We start from the raw sequence: 19109 nt of genomic DNA, 5'->3' as shown, positions 1-19109 counted from the left end.
TCCCTCAGGGAGGCAACGAAGGTCAACACCATATTGCACGTGAATTCCTATCCTACAAGATCTCTTCAGTTGTGTCGTAATAAGAGGGAAGTTGATTATGCAAAAGTATTACTAATAAAGAGAAGATGAGAAAGATGCAAGAATTAAAGATGCAATAATTAAAAGAAAACTAATCATGGAATTAATCTAGGGTTTAGTAGTATAATAAAAATGGGATAGAGGCACGACAGTGTGCCATGTAGCTAATAGTTCAAGAGACTAGGATTTGATCTACAAAGATAAATGATGAAAATAAACAATGACCATAATAATTCAAATACTCAATGTTTGGGTGGTACCCTTATATTCATATCATTCTGTTATCCCGTTTCGATGTGACAATTCTCCTTCAGCATTTGCAATTTCTCGCCTCATGCCTCTTTTAAGGGTTTGCTATCGGATGACAGCATTAAGTGCGGTGGTTGTACCATTCCTTCCCTACAAGAGTTCTTCATTGTCTCAGGAGTCTCTTTCTGTCACTAAGTCCCGGCATCGACTTTGTTGTCTTTGCATTTGTTGCATTTACACATGTAACCAATCCTGTGGTTTCGTGGCCAATTGAATCTTGAACTGGAGGGACACAAATAAAAGGATTGTGCAGATAAACACTACATTAAGACCATATCCCGACCTACGCTAATGGTGCTCTATATGGCACCTAAGTGCCCCCATCCCCTACCGATCTATTCACGCATCATGAAGATAACAACGCAAATCATAATAACAAGGGGAGATATCATATAACAGATGGGGATGAGAGAAACTCAATAATAGTATAAACTCAATGTCTTCCTTGGATATAATAGAGTATTAGCAGCCAAAAACAAGAGTTCTATAGGGAGATGTAATGGGAAATGAGTTGGAAATGGCGGCAGCGGCTTATAATCCTAGACATGTCATGGAAATGGTTGTGGTTACTGCAGTGGCTTCTTTGATGGTCAATGTTGGATGCCATCGATGTAGATTGATGCCCTTCTTATAACCTCCCTCCTCCCCCCCCCCCCCCGAATTAGGGTTTCACGCTGCCTCTGGAAATTATTTGGCCCTTCACAAAAGTTGTATGTTTTGATATGTTGAGGGTGCTTCCGGTCGGTACAATTGCAGTACTGCACTCCTCAAAACCTTATGGAATCTCCAAATGAGGTGGGATTGGTGTGGTTGCCTTCCATTTCACAAGATCTTGACAGTTATCCACTTGGTTTGGCGCGATTCACGTGTTTCCTGTAGAGTTAACAAAAATAAACAAATCTTATGTCTTGGCAGTGAATCTGAGTTTAGCCGAGCAATAATTAATCAATATATGCAATAAATCATGAAGAAATATTATGCGTATTTTGGATGCATCAGTGTCTAGTCCTAGTTACAAGGAGATTTAGGGTTTAGGCTACGACTTGACTAGGGTTGAGAGCTTACCGATGACGGATTCGCTCGGCTCCCTTTAGTTTCTCTGAACTTGATGTGGGTTGAGTTGTCCTGTGGGGGTTTGTACCTCCTCTTTATATAGTAGTCGATCAACTGCCTTAGCCCTAGTCAAGATCGACCAGGAGTCCTATTTCTTGTCGACCAAGGCAATGTAATTGGATTGGTCTTGGATGCTAGTCGTACTCGAGTTGGGTACCATATCAAAGGTATCCAATTAGTACCTTCCTATCATATTCCGTCGTAGTATCCAGGTATATTGTATCCTATAGATTTGGACCCATGATACCCAAAGTCTATGACCCTTAGGAAGAGTACATATCTTATTATTGTACATATTCCTTATTTGCCCATACCCTATGATTAGATATTCGACAGAAAGAATCCTACAGCGGTGGCGTCTAAGCCACATGGCACCCTAGGTGAACCGCACAGCATAGATAGTGACCTTCTGCAAGTCCATTCTGAAGGGACTCCATACAACAATTAGCCATGTATTTGATTGCTTTCCACAAGGGTGCATCTCCAACTTTCAGTACGGTTTTCTATAGCAACCGTACCGGATAACTTGAAAGTTTCCAAGTGTACAAAATATTTGCATTGACATCTAGTACAGTCGCTTTTCGATCTGGTATGGTCGCCTATTGCGGTTGTACCAGAACCCTCGAAACATTCTAAAGTCCAGTGACTCTTGTGCGCGTTGGTACGGTCGGGATCCTGGGCAGGTCATCTATAGCGACCGTACTGGACCCCTAGAAACATTCTGGAGTATCAGCTTGTGGTAAATTTTTGTGTCACCTCACCCTTATCTATAGAAGCTAGTAATGGAAAAATATAGCACATATATTATAGCAAAAATTTGGGCAAAAATTCTTCAACTATTATCTCCATATAATCAAGGATAAATAATCTCAAAACTTAAAGTTAGAGCTTTTGATCACTTAAATTTATTAAAAAACATAGAAATAAAAGAACTTTTATTCACTTGGATTGACTCCAAGAAGAGCTATTGTTTTATGTCGTCAGCTTGACTTCACTTACACTCAACCAGTATCTGGATAGCATGGAACGAGAGTAATGGAGTGTCGCCTCCAAAATTTCTTATTCCCATTTCAACCATCTCTTCATAAGCAATTAAGCATTCTTCTTCTTTCTTGGTGTTGATTAGACAGCCTTTGGTTCTATGAAATTGTCTTCCGATGATAACCGGCACATCAGAATCCTTAGGCATATCAATTACAACAAAATGCACAGGTACAGGACAGTCTTTAATCATAACTTGACATCTTTGATGCACATAGCTTTGCAAAATGAAGCATCAGCAAAATTAATAGGCATTTGAGATTATTGAAAAGGACCTAATTCACGTTTCTTATAAAAAGTAGTTGAAATAATAGATACACTAGCTCCTAAATCACAAAAAACATTAAAAGGTTGGATCGGAATAGTCAGCTCTCCCAAACCTTCTAGCTTGAGCGGGATCCTTTCTTGTACTTTTCCACCTCAAAGTCTAACCTGCGCATCTCAATAGCAACTTTCTTGATAAAATCATTATGTAATTTATTAGTAGATCCATTAGTATGAGGCAAAATACCATGCATGATTCTAATTAATTTAGTAATAAATTTTTCCAAAGCATCTTCATACTGATGTTTATATTTTTCTACCTCTGTAGGTTTATTATTACCTACAACTTTTGTGGTCTTGACATGCTCAATAGGATTTGGCTCATGTTTTTCTGCAAAATGACTTAGAGTGCATATTTGTTCTTGTCCAATGAGCTTGGTGTTGTCTTTAGGGTTAGAAATATTGACCGAAAGACAATTAATTTTTCTTAATAGATCAACGATAGTTGTATCATGTTTTTTAATTTTCAAAGAAAATAACTTATTTTGTTCCTCTGAGCAGCCATAAATTGTTTAATCATTGATTTCAAGGAATTATTATTAGTAGTTTAAGCATGAACAGGGGGCCTAGCATATTGACCATTATTATTGTTATTGCCATATGAAAGATTAGGATGATTGCGCCAATTTAGATTATATGGAGCATTACCCCGAATGAAGTTGGTATCTATAATTTTTCCTATGGAATTTACCTGAGCTCCAGTGCCATTTCTCTGCATTAAATTAAGTAATTTATCAATCATCTCTTCCAAGCGAAGGGCTGTGGCAACAGATGAAGACACGGTCGCGTGGGCTACACGTTTGGTGGCTATGAGAAACTTGGAGGGTGCTGTGGGTAAGAAATCAAATTATATCCTTTCTTTCTCCGTTAAGCGAATTGCTGATAATTTTCATAGAATTGGAGTGTTAATGGGACACAATATAGATAAATTAGTTGCGCTTATTAAGGAGACTGAGATATCTAGGTTAGAATCTAAACCACAATAGAAAGATAATTTGCAAAAGCTTTTAGATGATAATGATTTGGATGAGAATGATAGTGATGTCGATAATTTAACTCTTGGTCATCTTTGCAGTGGCTTAACGGAGGGGGTTATGGATGATCGCATGCATAATTTTATCTACTGTTTCAGGTGACTACCCTAGAAAGAAGACTTCTAAGTCTTTGAAGGGGCAGACCTCCTGAAGGAAAAGCGGCACAAAAAAAATAGATTAAATTCTAAATGAAAGGATTTTTTTGGAATAGCAGAGGTCTGAGGGACTTAGCTAAGTATAATTTTCTTTCAGGTATCTCAGGAGAGGAACATCTAGATTTCATTGCAATTCTCGAAACCAACAGAAAGCATTCTTCGAATGAGTGTCTTGATGCTTTCTGTGGGGAAAGGGAATTTTTTGGCATTGGACTGACCCTAAGGGCAGATCAGGTGATATTCTTTTAGGGATTAATTTAGAAGTCTTTGACATTGGCGAGATGGCTTTTGGGGATTTTTTCATCAAGTTCTCATTACGCAATAAAGGTGATGGCTTTCATTGGGTTCTGATGGTTGTTTATGGTGCAGCCCAATCTGAATTTAAAGATAGCTTTTTAATAGGACTTGTGCATTCCTGTAGTATTGAAAAGTTACCGATGATAGTAGGTGGGGATTTTTAAATCATTAGAAGCCCTTCTGAAAAGAACAATGACAGATTTGATAACATACATCGTTTCTTATTCAATGCTATAATTGATAGTTTGGACTTAAGGGAGTTTGAGTTATTGGCCCGACGTATCACTTGGGCGAATGATAGGGAAGTCCCTACATACGAAAAACTAGATTGTATCTTAACAAGTACAGAATCGAAACAAAAGTACCCTTTGAAAACAGTTCAAGCTTTAACCAGAGAGATATCAGGCCATACACCTTTACTTTTGAACACAGGGGAGGCTGCATATAGTGTTAACCAGCCGTTGTTCAGATTCGAATTAAGCTGGTTAGCTATAGATGGCTTTTGTGATATGGTTGCTGATGTGTGGAGGCAGGAATCTAAAGGCCGCACTCCTTTGGAGCAGTGGCAGTGTAAAATTAGAAAACTTAGGCAATACTTGAGAGGTTGGGCTAGGAATTATTTGGGGGCTTTTAGAAAAGAGAAAAAAGAGCTTCTAGAAAAGATAGACTCTTTAGACAAGAAGGCCGATGTTACTTTCTTACAACCACATGAGATGGAACTTAAGCATCAACTAAAGGCCAGGCTAGCTCAGTTGTTGAGAGAGGAGGAGATTAAATGGCTCCAACGCTCGAAAACAACAAAGATGCTTGAAGGCGATGATAACACTAAATATTTCCAACTGGTAGCAAATGGTAGGCATAGAAAAAACTCGCATTTTCAAGCTTGAACAAGAGGATGGTATAATTGAAGGTACTGAAAACCTGAAAGTTTATATCACAAAATATTATAAGGGTTTGTTTGGTCCATCTAAAGAGAGCCAATTCTCCGTGGATGAAACACAACGGGTTGATATTCCTCAAGTTTCAGATCTTGAAAATGAATTGTTAATAGCACGGTTCACCGAAAAAGAAGTGAAAGAGGCAATTTTCAGATGGAGCTTAATAAGGCATTGGGCCCGGATGGATTCCCTGTGGAGTTTTATCAAAAATTTTGGGAACTTATTAAGGCTGACCTTATGATGTCGTTCAATGAGCTCCATTCGGGTTATTTGCATCTTTTTAGCTTAAACTTAGGTATTATTACCTTGCTGCGCAAGAGAAGTGAAGCTACTCAGATCCAGCAATATAGGCTGATTTGTTTATTAAATGTTAGTTTTAAAGTCTTCACTAAAGTTCTAACTAATAGGATTGCTCTTATAGCTCAAAAAGTGATTCGACCAACGCAAACAACCTTTTTACCAGGTAGATATATTATGGAAGGGATGATGATCCTTCATGAAACCATACACGAATTGCATAGGAAGAAATTGGATGCAGTTATTCTTAAACTAGACTTTGAAAAGCCTACGACAAAGTAAATTGGACTTTTCTGCAACAGACCTTATGCATGAAAGGTTTATTACCTAAATGGTGTGCCTGGATTGACAACGTGGTTTCAGGAGGTAGTGTACGGATAAAAGTAAATGATGACCTAGGTCATTACTTTCAAACTCAAAAAGGTCTTCAATAGGGTGACCATTTATCTCCTATCTTATTCAATGTGGTAGTGGATATGCTTGTCATTCTCATTAAATGAGCTAAGGAGTAGGGGCAAGTCACAAGAGTTATTCCAAACTTTGTCAAAAATGGTCTTTCAATTCTACAATATGTTGATGATACAATACTCTTTATGGATCATAATTTAGAACAGGCCAAAAACTTGAAGCTATTATTATGTGCTTTCGAACAACTTTCAGGCCTCAAGATAAATTTCCATAAAAGTGAGTTATTTAGTTATGGCAAAGCTAAACATTGTGAAGATACTTCTTCACAAATTTTTGGGTGTGATTCTAATCTATACCCTTTTAGGTACTTAGGAATCCCTATGCATCACAAAAAATTGTTGAATAGAGATTGGAAGGAAATTGAGGAAAGATTCCAAAGAAAATTAAGTTGTTGGAAAGGAAAACTTTTATCCTACAGGGGACGTCTAGTTCTTATTAATTCCATGTTGAGCAGTCTGTCAATGTTTATGCTTTCTTTTTTTGAAGTGCCTAGAGGAATTCTAAATTAATTAGATTATTATCGCTATCTTTTCTTTTGGCAATGTAATGGGCACAAGAAGAAGTATAGACTTGAGAAGTGGAGAGTTCTTTGCACACCTAAGGATCAAGGTGGAATGGGTACCCTTAACTTAGAAGTGCAAAATAAGTGTCTACTTAGCAAGTGGCTATTCAAATTACTAAATGAGGAAGGAATTTAGCAAACCCTTCTGAAAAATAAATATTTAGGCAATAAAACTATTGGGCAAGTGGAGCATAAACCGGGGGACTCTCAGGTTTATAAGAAGAATGTGACTGTACAAGAGGTTTTCAGAACCGTACCTTTAAACATTGCTTTCCCAAGAACACTAGCCAGAGATAAGTTATTAGCCTGAAATGATTTGATCGATAAGCTTTCTTTAATTAACCTTGATGATAATCATGATATATTTCAATGGTCCCTACATCAACACGGAAGATTTTCTATTCGTTCGATGTACAGAGCATTGATTAATGAACATGTCATTCCGGTAAATGGCCACATTTGGAAGTTAAAAATTCCTCTTAAAATTAAAGTTTTCTTATAGTTTCTTTTTCATGGGAAGATTCTAACTTAAGATAACTTAGCGAAAAGAAGGTGGGAAGGTAGTACCAAATGTTGTTACTGTAGCAGTAATGAAATAATACAACATCCGTTTTTTTTTTTACTGTCATTTGGCTAAGTTTATTTGGCGGGTGGTTCAAGTTTCTTTTGACCTTAACCCTTCAACTAGTGTTTCCAATATGTTTGGTGGTTGGCTTAATGGGAAGTCAAAAACTTAAACAGCACACTTTGGTTGGAGCAAGTGCTCTTTGTTAGGCAATATGGTTGAGTCGTAATGATATGGTGTTTGACAAGCCAAAAGCTCAAACTTCTATGCAGGTTCTTTTCAAAGGCACACATTGGATTTGCTTATGATCCTTGCTTCAGAAGGTGGAGGAGTGGCCTCGTATAAAGGAGGCATGTCGACGTTTAGAGACCACATCGCTGGAAATCTACGCCAGGCATGGGTGGCCATTTAGTTATCGACTTTGTGTTTAATATGTCTTTTGAGTTTGTTTTACGGGTTAAGTCTATTTTACGTAGTTGCGTATGTTGCTTTCATTGTTCCACCCGGTATGCAGGGTTTTACTTTGAACTTTGTAATTATGGATGACTACGTGCATAGCAATATGCAGAGGTCGGAATAAGAACCATTCCTTTATCTAAGAAAAACTTCTCTTCCAAACTTGATCCTTCAACTGATGATCGGGTTGCCCTCTCATTGTGCCATTGGGAATGATTGTCAGATATGTTCTTCAATAGTTTTTTGCTTCTCCAATCATCTTCTTCATGAACACGCCTCCCGCGGATGCATTTAATGCTTCCAAGAATCCTGGTCAAGAGAATTATAAAAGTATGTAGCATTAGCCAATCTTTAAGACCATGGCTATGACAATTTCATAGTACTTCATTGTATGTTTCTCATGCCATGCTAAGACTTTAATTGTCACCTTGCCTGAAAGCAATAATCTAATTATGAAGGTAAGTAACTTTAGTGGGTGGATAATATTTTTATTAAAATGTGGACATGCAAGTGTCACAAAACAGAATGTGAATCATCGCATCTTCATTGGCGCTTCCGTCGAATTGGTTCTGCTGCACAAGACTTAATAGAGCAGGTTTAATCTTAAAATTATTTGCGACAATCGCCAACTGAGTAACAGGTGATCTCTAAGTAGCTTTTGGTGGGCTTGCAAAAGAACCAAACTTGGATGTAATGTCACACATCTTCCTAATTTTAGGATTTCTTTTTAGAAGCTTAGTTAAAGGTAAATTAATATCAATACTACCGGGATAATATTTTTGGGTTTTCAGATTTTTTGCATAGAATATAAACTAGAACTTAGATAAATAAACGGGCAGAATTAATTGTGCAAGAGTAGAAATGCAAACTCACTGTGTAGATGTTGTATTGATAGCATACAAGAATATCATCATGCATCAACCACATACATGACACTTGATTAAAAAAGAGCATTATTTCGAAACGTGGATAGGTCTCTCACGGAACGAGGTGTTAACATGCATGCTTAACTCATTTTAAACATCACATAACATCCATCATGATAATTAAGCAAGTCACAACCAAGGCTGAAAGCATTACACATAAGGCTAATAGTGGCGCATTAATCGTCACCAAGTTTGCGAAAATGAGTTACTCCTATTACAATAAAGTGGCTGCCATTTCCAACTTAGTTCTACTAATTTAAGGTCCAACAAAAGGTAACAATGTCAACAAGCATTATACATAAAGCAGCCTAAAAGCCCTTATAGGGGCCCTAGCGAAATCTTCGGGAAACCTATCCAAAAGATGGTATCCCAGGGAGCCAGTGCCACCAAGTGCACTCAAGTGAGAGAGGTGCAGCGGAGCATCCAAAAGTAGGGCAAGAATGTAGCTCAAGTCTCGCAAGCCAGATCCGGCTCGGCTTGACTCAAAGGCCAAACGAGCCGAGCCCGAGTTGCCTCCCTAGCTCGACAACAAATCGAGCCGAGCTTGAGCTGGCTCGTGAGCCGCTCGTTAGCTCGCTCACTGGCCCAGGCACATAGCCACCCAAGGCCTAGGCCACGATTGGTGTCTTTAGGTTAAGGGTCAACCCAGAGGCCAGAGCCACCAGCCGCCACTCCGTGTCTAGTGGGAGCAGTGCAGCAGCGTCGACTACCTAGAGGACAACTTCCGCACCGCCTTCTGCATGGGCCACGCCACCTTCACCATGCTCTGCGACACGTTCGGCTTCACCATCGCCAAGCACCATCGTCCTCCACCAAGCCATCTCCATCCAGGGAGTCATTGGCCCCGATAGCGCCTTCACTAACATCTACATCGGCTGGCCGGGCTCCATGCCGGATGACAAGGTCCTTGATCGGTCCACCCTGCAGCAGCGTGTCACTGCCGACATGATGGCTAGGTCCTGTGTTGTTGATTGTGCCAACTTCTCGCTCACTGACTGGGTGCTCATCCCATACACGCACCAAAACCTAACGTGGGCGTAGCATGCATTGAACGAGAAGGTCGCGGACCTCCGGTGCGTGGCCGACATCTGTGGCCATGACCTCCTTATGTTATATGATTTTCTTTGCTTGGCAGATTTCATCCAGTAGACATGAAGGTGTAACTGACTCAAGCATCCGCTGAGCCCGAGTCGAGCCTGATTTTTAGCTTGTTAAGTTGACTGAGCCGAGCCTGGCTCGGCCCGCTGACAGCTGAGCTCGTTCGAATCAAGCCGAGCTAGGCTTAGCTCTGCTCGTTTCCAGCCCTACCCAAAAGAGACTCCCGAGTGGCATCCGTACGTGGAAAATACAGCATATGAAGTTCAGTTGACATCCTCACATTCCGGCGGTGCTCATGGGGCAACCGCGAACTGAAAATGGGAGGGAAAATGATTGAACGATGTCGCCGACTCATGTGGTATTCTGGGGTCACCCCCGTGTAACACCCTGCGGTTCACCCTTCCGCAGGCAGATCCAAGACTCCACAATATGTTGTAGCTGATTGTAACACGCTCGTGTCATCCACAACTCAGCCACAACATAACGGTAGGCTTGGTCCAAAGAGCGGGCCAATCCTACCATGTCCTGCTCAAAAAGAGGGGCCTCCTCCGGTGGGTACTTGAAGTTGTTGACAAGATATTCTTCATGGATCGGAAAGTAAGTAAACGCCCACCCCTTGAGCATTGGTAACTCGGTGCGAAGGGCAATCATCGTCTTGTAGGGCATCGCTTGGACTGCCATTTCTTTGGAAGTCCCGGCTACCTCGTAGAAGTGAGCGGTAGCCCCCGCAACAAAACACTCCCTGATGTGGACCGTCACCACATAGTCCACCAAACCCGGTCCACGCCCTTTTACATAGATCGAGTACTCCGGCATGTAGGTGAAATTCGCGCGCCAGAGCATCTCATGAAGGAGTGTGGGAAAGCCATCCACACTGTCCGCATGAGTAGCCATCACCAAATTGAAAGGCATCTTTAACCCATGAGAAATGAGACAAGTTAGAGAGCAAATTTAGCAAATTAAACATTAAGCATGAGATAGATAAATAGCTCTAGGATAGATAAGGAATAAAAATAAGCAACCATACTTAAATCTGAAAATTATTCATAGAGTGAGTCGATTAATGAGGTTACTACAATTTTTACTTAACCCCCGAGCTAAAAATTTTTTATAGCTACTCTATTAACCTTGCTCTAATAGCCACGCTGTGAGAGAGCCACCCAAATTGTCCTCGGTTTAATTGACCCACCGGCTGTCCACAAAAATGAGGGCTAGCCTCGCTTGCTTTTACAACATAACAAGTGTTAAACCACATTTAAATGATAGGCCAAATGGCGCTAGATCAATTAAAACGAACACAATCTCGGTATTCCCCGATATGCATTTCAAGACACGCCCAAGATTACATGCATATTGTTTCACCACATGACATCATCTCAAGTACATAGAGAGCGAATTAGATTACATTATAGGTTCCAAATAATATTAAAAGTACAAGTTCCATACTCAGAAATTATAACTTGAGAGCCTAACCTAAGCAAGTTTGCAAGCTCCCAACCAAACTAAAATGAGCTAAACATTTATATTAAAAATCTAGTTCAGATTTAGTAAGTTCCAAACATAGAGTACACAACAGATACATATCGCAAAATGACAAAAGAACTGATGATTCCTTGCCCATAAGCATCACCGAACAACACGAGAGTGGACAGCCACTACTCTTGCCCTTCTCTGGCATCGGCGGGATAAAAGTAGCCAAAACGGGCTCATTCTCACTTGCAAAAACTCAAGTGTGGCACCATGAGTATGAAGATACTCGTAAGACTTACTCGTAGTGGACATATACTAGTCCGACTCCAAGGATGATGCATTTGGGTTAGTAGCAAAGATAAAGCCACAAGGACGACATTTTTGTGCAAAAGCAATTAAACTTGATTATGAATGACAACTAGACATAAGCATAATTAGTACTTAAAGGACATCAAGTACCATATGTGTAGCTCGACATGACCACCAACATCATAATCACCTTGATCCCAACCCATTCCAACACATCAAAAAGTAATTCACTACATAGAATGTTAATGTACCAAAGCATGCTCATAACTGAGAGCGTAGCAATTTGAATTGTTCTTATTCTCTCTAGGGGAGTACATCTTTACCCACATGACATGATTCTATCCTTTTTGGTCCTCATGACAACATTTTCCTCACCCATTCCGACACGGTTGGACAATCCTCATGGTGCCGAGTATCTAGTCCCCGTAGGCCACCTAGATCCCTCGCCGAGTACCTAGGCCTTGTAGGTCTGAGGTCATGGCCCAAACACCGGTATAACATGAGGTATTCGCCTTGTCGTACCATTATATAGACATGTAGAAGTATGGAAAGTGCTTATGACAACAACAATCACAGACAGTCCTTAATCGACTTAGACGAGGCTACCACCTATCACCCGTCCGAATCCAATCTCCACATGTCATCATATTCATCATCATACCTGAAAATTTCCCAAACCATTGAAAAAGTTCCTATTGCTCGCAAACAATGGTGACCTTCCATCGCTCAACTTCTACCGACAACTTAAAGCATGGCTAAGCAAGTTCGCGACAATGTCCCTAGACATCGACCCAACCATAACGAGGCATCAAGGAATATTATATCATAACTCATCAAGGAAGGAAATGCAACAAATAGGAGTGATCATCGCATCAACTAACCTACACCTAATGCATGTATAACAATAACAATAACCAATATTAAGACATTAACCAATTCCCATAAATAGGGTGAAGTATGCTTAGATGTAAGTCTCAGGTTCTTCTACAATCACAACCTCGGGGTCACCCTTGGGATTAATCTCGTGACACTCCGCAACGACGTTATCTAAAAAGCGATAAAAATGCATTGCAATGAGAATGAATTAAATTCCATGAGATGTAATCTAAATGACATGAAATTTGGTAGACATGTAGTGCATGAGGTTATGAATACAGTAGAAAAGGAATCACATGAATTAGAGTTCATTTTCTCATGTTACTGGCAAAATTGCATGTTTGCTGTTTTTAATTGAACAATTAAAAGAGGTGATCCAAACAAACTCACATGAAGGAAGTACTTAACATGGAAAAAGGTATTTTTACTGTGTAGCTTATACCCAGAGAAGACCTAAAAAAATGGTTTCACATTTTATGAATTTTATTAATTTCTGTAGAAATTAATCAAATTTAAAAGGTTAATTAAAGATAAACCAAGAACACATGCTAAACAAGTTTTTCATGACTTGATTATATTTTTCATGTACACAGCATGACAAAATAAGCGTAACAAAATTGGTTTTAGAATTTTTGGAGATTTCATTATTTAATTATGGAATTAACAATTTACAGTACAATTAATGAAATAGAGGAATTTAAGTGTACATTTCATGAGAGAATGTATTTTAACATGTAGAGTACAGTAATACAAACCCATAAACTAGTTTTACCTTTTTCTGAGCTTTATTTAGTTTTATATGCATTTTACAAATTTTTAGCCGATTTAACAATAGATCGATTATTCATTTTGGCATTTTTATAGATTTCCCGAAATCAGTTAATCCCTAATTCGATTAAGCCAGCCTCTCCCTGGATCTGTAGGTCCGGGGTCCACTGGACCAGCTCAAAATGTTGACCTCGGTCAAAATCAGCAGGAGGGGGGATTGTCGGTTGACCGAGGTTTGACCTGCCGCCGGCGATGAACGACGGCGAGGCTCGGCTGGGGATGAGTACCAGAATGATAAGCGCACCTAGGTGAACCCATTTGAAGGGTTGTCGATGACATGCACGCTGGTGAGCAGGGTCGGCTGCGGTGATGGCGGACGGCGGCGGCGCGCTACAACGAGAGAGGTGAACGGAAGGGGGCAGCGAGCTTCATCTTGGCTTGGGCAAGCTCGTGGTGGGGTTGGCATGGACGGAGGACAGCTGGAGCGAGGTGGTCGACGAGGAGGGTCACACTGCGAAGCTCGGTCGTCGACGAAAACCGCGCCGTCGGTGGGCCTAGGCCAAATGGGGGCGCGCGCGAGGATCTACAAGCGAAGGAGAAGCTCACTGTTGGCTCGGATTCTGTTGGATAATCCTGGCACGTTCACAAGTTCTAGCTAGCCTTTAGTTTGTTGTTTCCCTACCTACAAATAAGGTGAGCTCAGTCAGAGCCTGTGCGGACACCAGATGCATGCTGCGTTCATGCAGGGTGCTCCAAGTGTGTTAGGCCCGTTCGTGGCGCGCATGGCGGGATGCTCAGTCGTGGGATGGCGCGGCTGTTACGGGCACCCGACGTGCGCGGTAGGACGGCATGTAAGGCCACGGCCAAGTCTTTGTATTTAAGTTTGAGAAGAGAACAGAAAATGCTGCGCATCAGTGTGGCACCAAAACCACCGTGTGTTTTGTGAGTTTTGATTCGTCATCTTCATCGTCTCCGGCGAGGTCACGCGGGCGTTGAAGGCTTCAATTGGTACCAGAGCGAGGTTGTGGGATCGTGACCAAGCGATCGCTTGGGTTTTCATGGCGCGCACACGATCGGCTTCCCCGCTATGGCGGACTCGTCGCGACACGACTCCACTGCCCCGGAGCGGCGGTGGTGCGTCCGAGAGTCGCAGCAGCGGCGCTGGTGCATCCTAGAGTCGCAGCGGCAGCGGAGGGGGATCCGGGAGCGCGGAGCGTGGTCTGGTGATCCACCGGGTCACCAAAGAGATCAGCAGCAGCGGCTCCTTCCCCACGCTCACGAAGACAAACTACTTCGACTAGGCGGTGCTGATGCGGGTGATGCTGCAGGTGAGAGGCCTGTGGATCGCCATCAGCATAGGTACTGAAGACTATGTTGAAGATCGAATGGCCCTGGATGTCATCTCCAAGGCAGTACCGGCAGAGCTCATGGGCACCATCACCAACAAGGCTTCTGCCAAGGTCGCGTGGGACGCGATCAAGAAGATGAACATCGGGGTTGAACGAGTTCGCAAGGCTAAGGCGAACAACCTCTGACGCGAGTTCGACGCCCTCAAGTTTCGCGACGGTGAAACCGTCGATGAGTTCAACATCCGCATCAATGGACTCGCGAATCACCTCGCAGTCCTCGGCGACGGCTACACGGAGGAAGATCTTGTCCGCAAGTTCTTGCAAGCTCTTCCTCCAAGGTACTCCCAAATCGCAATGTCAATCGAGACGATGCTTGACATTGATGATATGTCAGTGGGGGAGCTCATCGGATGACTCAAGGCGGCGGAGGAGCGTCACGATCTTGGTGGTGGAGCCAACTCCATTGCCAGGCTCAATCTCACCGAGGAGGAGCTGGTCGCGCGCGTGGTGGCGCGGATGCAGCTCTCTGGTGAAGGGTCCTTGGGCTATGGCTGGGGCTCATCGTAGAACCTCAAGAAGGGTCGTGGCCGCGGGCGTGGCAAAGAAAGCGGCGGGCACTGTGGCTCCAAGCCGCCCAAGATGAACACAAGCAACGGCAATGGCGGGAAGGCGCTGGCCGACGACCAGTGCAAATATTGCCTGAAGATGGGCCACTGGGCTCATGAGTGCCGGAAAAAGAAGCGGGATGAGGCGGCCCATCTGGCCCAAGTCGGAGAAGAGGGCGAGCCCACCTTATTGCTAGCGACAGCGTCGGTCAACGAGGGGCCTCCCCTTCTACCACCTCAAGCCAGATCCACGCTGGTAGAGGATTCCTCCCTGATCCGCCTCGATGAGCATAAGCTTTTCGTCCAGCTCAGTGATAAGGAGGGCCACAACGGCTGCGCGCGATGGATCCTCAACACCGGAGTGATGAATCACATGACGGGCACGCGGTCTGCCTTCTCCGAGCTGGACACAGGGATCCGCGGCAACGTCCGCTTTGGCGACGGCTCTGTGGTCGACATCGAAGGGTGCGGCACGGTGCTCTTCTCCTGCAAGAGCGGGAAGCATCAAGAGCTCACCAAAGTCTACCACATCCCATGGTTGACAGCCAATATCGTCAGCCTCGGTCAGCTCGAGGAGGACGGATACAAGATCCTGATGGAAGCCGAATTCCTCCAGATTTGGGATTAGCGGAGGAGACTGATGGCGAGGGTGCAGCGGTCGCCGAGCCACCTCTACGTCATCAACCTAAACATCAGCAAGCCCGTGTGCCTCGCCGCGCGGAGCAGTGAGGCGGCCTGGCGTTGGCATGCCAGGTACGGCCACCTCGGCTTCCAGGGGCTCAAGCAGCTCGCTCAGGGGCAACTGGTGCGTGGGCTCCCGCAAATCGACCATGTCGACCAAGTCTGCGAGAGCTGCCTCGCCGGCAAGCAAAGGAGGCACCTGTTCCCGGGGTCGAGCACGTTCCGGGCGTCGAGCTGCCTGGAGCTGGTCCATGCGGACCTTTGTGGGCCAATCACCCCAAAGACCCCAGGCGGCAAGCAGCTCTTCCTCCTCGTCATCGATGACAAGATCCGGTATATGTGGCTCATACTGCTGGCCACCAAGGACGAAGCGGCGGTGGCGATAGTTTGACTCCAGGTGCGTCTCGAGGTGGAGGCTGGAAGAAAACTCGGCACGCTGTGTACCGATTGCGGCGGTGAGTTCACGGCACGCACCTTCGACGACTACTGTGCCGAGCAGGGGATCCAACGCCACCTCACCGCGCCGTACACTCCCCAGCAAAACGGCGTGGTGGAGCGACGTAATCAGACCGTGCTGGGCATGGCGAGGAGCATGCTGAAGGCGATGCAAGTGTCCGGTCAATTTTGGGGGGAGGCGATCACAACGGCCGTGTTCATTCTGAACAGAGCACCGACGAGGAGCGTGGTCGGAATGACCCCATTCTAGGTATGGCATGGGTCCAATCCCTCCATCCACTTCTTCAGAACCTTCGGATGTGTCGCGCACGTGAAAGTCACCGGCGGACACCAGCGCAAGCTCGACGACCGAAGCATGCCGATGGTGTTCATTGGGTACGAGCTGGGGTCCAAGGCATACAGGTTCTTCAACCCGACCACCGAGCGTGTGGTGATCTCCTGCGATGCGGTGTTCGATGAAGGCAGGCCCTGGGACTGGTCCAAGCACGGCGAATCTACCGGCACGGTGGATACTGAACCGTTCTACATCGATGGCCTGACGGTGATAATCTACCACGACGCGACAGTCCCTGCTGAGGCGCCCGTCGCGGTGTCGGGCGAGGAGACGCCCGCGACACCCATCGCTCCTGGTGCGGTGATGCCCACGTGCGGGTCTGAGCCCCGCACACCGTCGTCTCCACCGACACCACGGGAGCAGATCATTTTCATCTCGCCCCCGAGTGGGGAGCTGGACCTCGACGACGAACTTGACGGCAACGCGCCATTTCGCTTCAGGAAGATCGATAGCATGCTCGGCTCAGAGAGCCTGTCGGGCCTTGCCGAGCGTGTTCTGGGCAATGATCTGCTGTTGGCGGTGGGTGAAGAGCCCACCACATTTGAGGAAGCTCGCGGAGACAAGGAGTGGAGAATGGCCATGCTCGAGGAGATGGCCTCAATTAAACAGAATGGCACCTGGGCACTGGTCGATCTACCACGAGGCCATCGCCCAATTGGCTTGAAATGGGTCTTCAAGCAGAAGCAGGACCAGAACGGAGCTGTCGTCAAGCACAAGGCCCGTTTGGTCGCAAAAGGCTACGTCCAACAGCAAGGAATTGACTATGAGGAGGTGTTCACGCCGGTGGCCAGGATGGAATCCGTGCGGATGCTGCTCGCCATGGCTGCGCGGGAAGGCTGGCTTGTGCATCACATGGATGTCAAGTCAGCGTTCCTCAACGGCGAGCTAGAAGAGGAAGTCTACGTCCAACAACCACCGGGATTCATCGCTGCCGGACATGAGGACAAGGTGCTGAAGCTCAAGAAAGCCCTGTACGGGCTCAAACAGGCGCCACGCGCCTGGAACCAGAAGCTTGACACCAGCCTGCAACAAATCGGCTTTATCAGGTGCGTCAGCAAACACGGCTTGTACACTCGTGGCATGGCTGCTTCACGCGTGGTGGTGGGGGTCTACGTCGATGACCTCATTATCACCGGATCAAGCAAGGAAGAAGTCAGGGCGTTCAAGGAGGAGATGCGCCGTATGTTCCGCATGAGTGACCTGGGCCTACTCACCTTCTATCTCGGCATCGAGGTGAGGTAGAGCAGGGACGCCGTGACGCTCGCCCAGGTGGCATACGCACGCAAGCTGCTAGAGAAGGCAGGTCTGGAGGGCTGCAACCCCTGCCAGATGCCAATGGAGGCCCGCGTCAAACTCACCAAGGACAGCGGCACCCCGGAGGTCGACGCGACCCTGTACCACAGCCTGGTGGGAAGCCTACGCTACTTGGTTCACACTCGACCGGACATCTCGTTCGCCGTTGGGTATGTGAGCAGGTACATGGAGCGACCGCAACAAGAACACATGGTGGCGGTCAAGCACTTGCTCTGTTACATCTCAGGCACGATCGACTACGGCGGCGTCTACCTCAAGCGCGGCAACACCGAGCTCAATCTTGTGGGGTACAGCGACAGCGACTTGGGGGGAGACGTTGATGATCGGAGGAGCACCACCGGGATCATATTCTTCCTCGACGACATGCCCGTTTCATGGCAGTCACAGAAGCAAAGAGTGGTGGCGCTCTCGTCGTGCGAGGCGGAGTACATCGCTAGTGCCGCAGCGGCGTGCCAGGCGGTGTGGCTTGAACGGCTACTGGGCGACATCATCGGGGAAAAGCCCAGGAAGCCCCAACTGAAGATGGACAACATGTCTGCTATCGCACTAAGTAAGAATCCGGTTCTTCATGATCGCAGTAAACACATAGACACAAAATTTCACTTCATTCGTGAATGTGTTGATGGCGGGAGAATCGGACTGGACTACACGAGCACGCTTGAGCAGCTCGCCGACATCCGGACAAAACCACTTGGCCGCATGAAGTTCCAGGAACTTCGTGACAAGATCGGAGTCATCAAACTCAAGTGAACGCTGCAAGTCTTAGGGGGAGATTGTTGGATAGTCCTGGAACGTTCACAAGTTCTAGCTAGTCTTTAGTTTGTTGTTTCCCTTCCTACAAATAAGGTGAGCTCAGTCAGAGCCTGTACGGACACCAGATGCATGCTGCGCTCATGCAGGGTGCTCCAAGTGTGTTAGGCCCGTTCGTGGCGCGCATGGTGGGATGCTCAGTCGTGGGATGGCGCTGCTGTTACGGGCGCCTGGCGTGCGCTGTAGGACGGCATGTAAGGCCACGGCCAAGTCTTTGTATTTAAGTTTGAGAAGAGAACAGAAAATGTTGCGCATCAGTGTGGCACCAAAACCACCGTGTGTTTTGTGAGTTTTGATTCGTCATCTTCATCATCTCCGGTGAGGTCACACCGGCGTTGAAGGCTTCAGATTCAAGGAAGGGGTTGATGGCCAGGAGTTCGATGGTGAGGTGGAGGGGCTCGCGGTGGCGGCTACCGGAGAGGAAGAAGGAGGCGGCGCGTGTGGGAGCTCTGGTCGGCTTTGGCTTGGGGAGGTCG

The 19109-nt window shown here is 45.4% G+C and overlaps 1 protein-coding gene across 1 annotated transcript; it reads left to right on the top strand.

The window, feature by feature from the left end:
• The first annotated feature begins 17844 nt into the window (after positions 1–17844).
• Positions 17845–18573, top strand: LOC133895050 (secreted RxLR effector protein 161-like). The gene has a single exon (XM_062335258.1). The coding sequence runs from the start codon at positions 17845–17847 to the stop codon at positions 18571–18573; it is 729 nt and encodes a 242-aa protein (XP_062191242.1).
• The last annotated feature ends 536 nt before the right edge of the window (positions 18574–19109 follow it).

Source organism: Phragmites australis, chromosome 16, assembly GCF_958298935.1.
Source record: "Phragmites australis chromosome 16, lpPhrAust1.1, whole genome shotgun sequence".
In the NCBI taxonomy this organism is placed as follows: Eukaryota; Viridiplantae; Streptophyta; class Magnoliopsida; order Poales; family Poaceae; genus Phragmites; species Phragmites australis.
The sequence above is the reverse complement of the archived record's forward strand: the minus strand, read 5'-3'. Positions and strand labels throughout refer to the sequence as shown.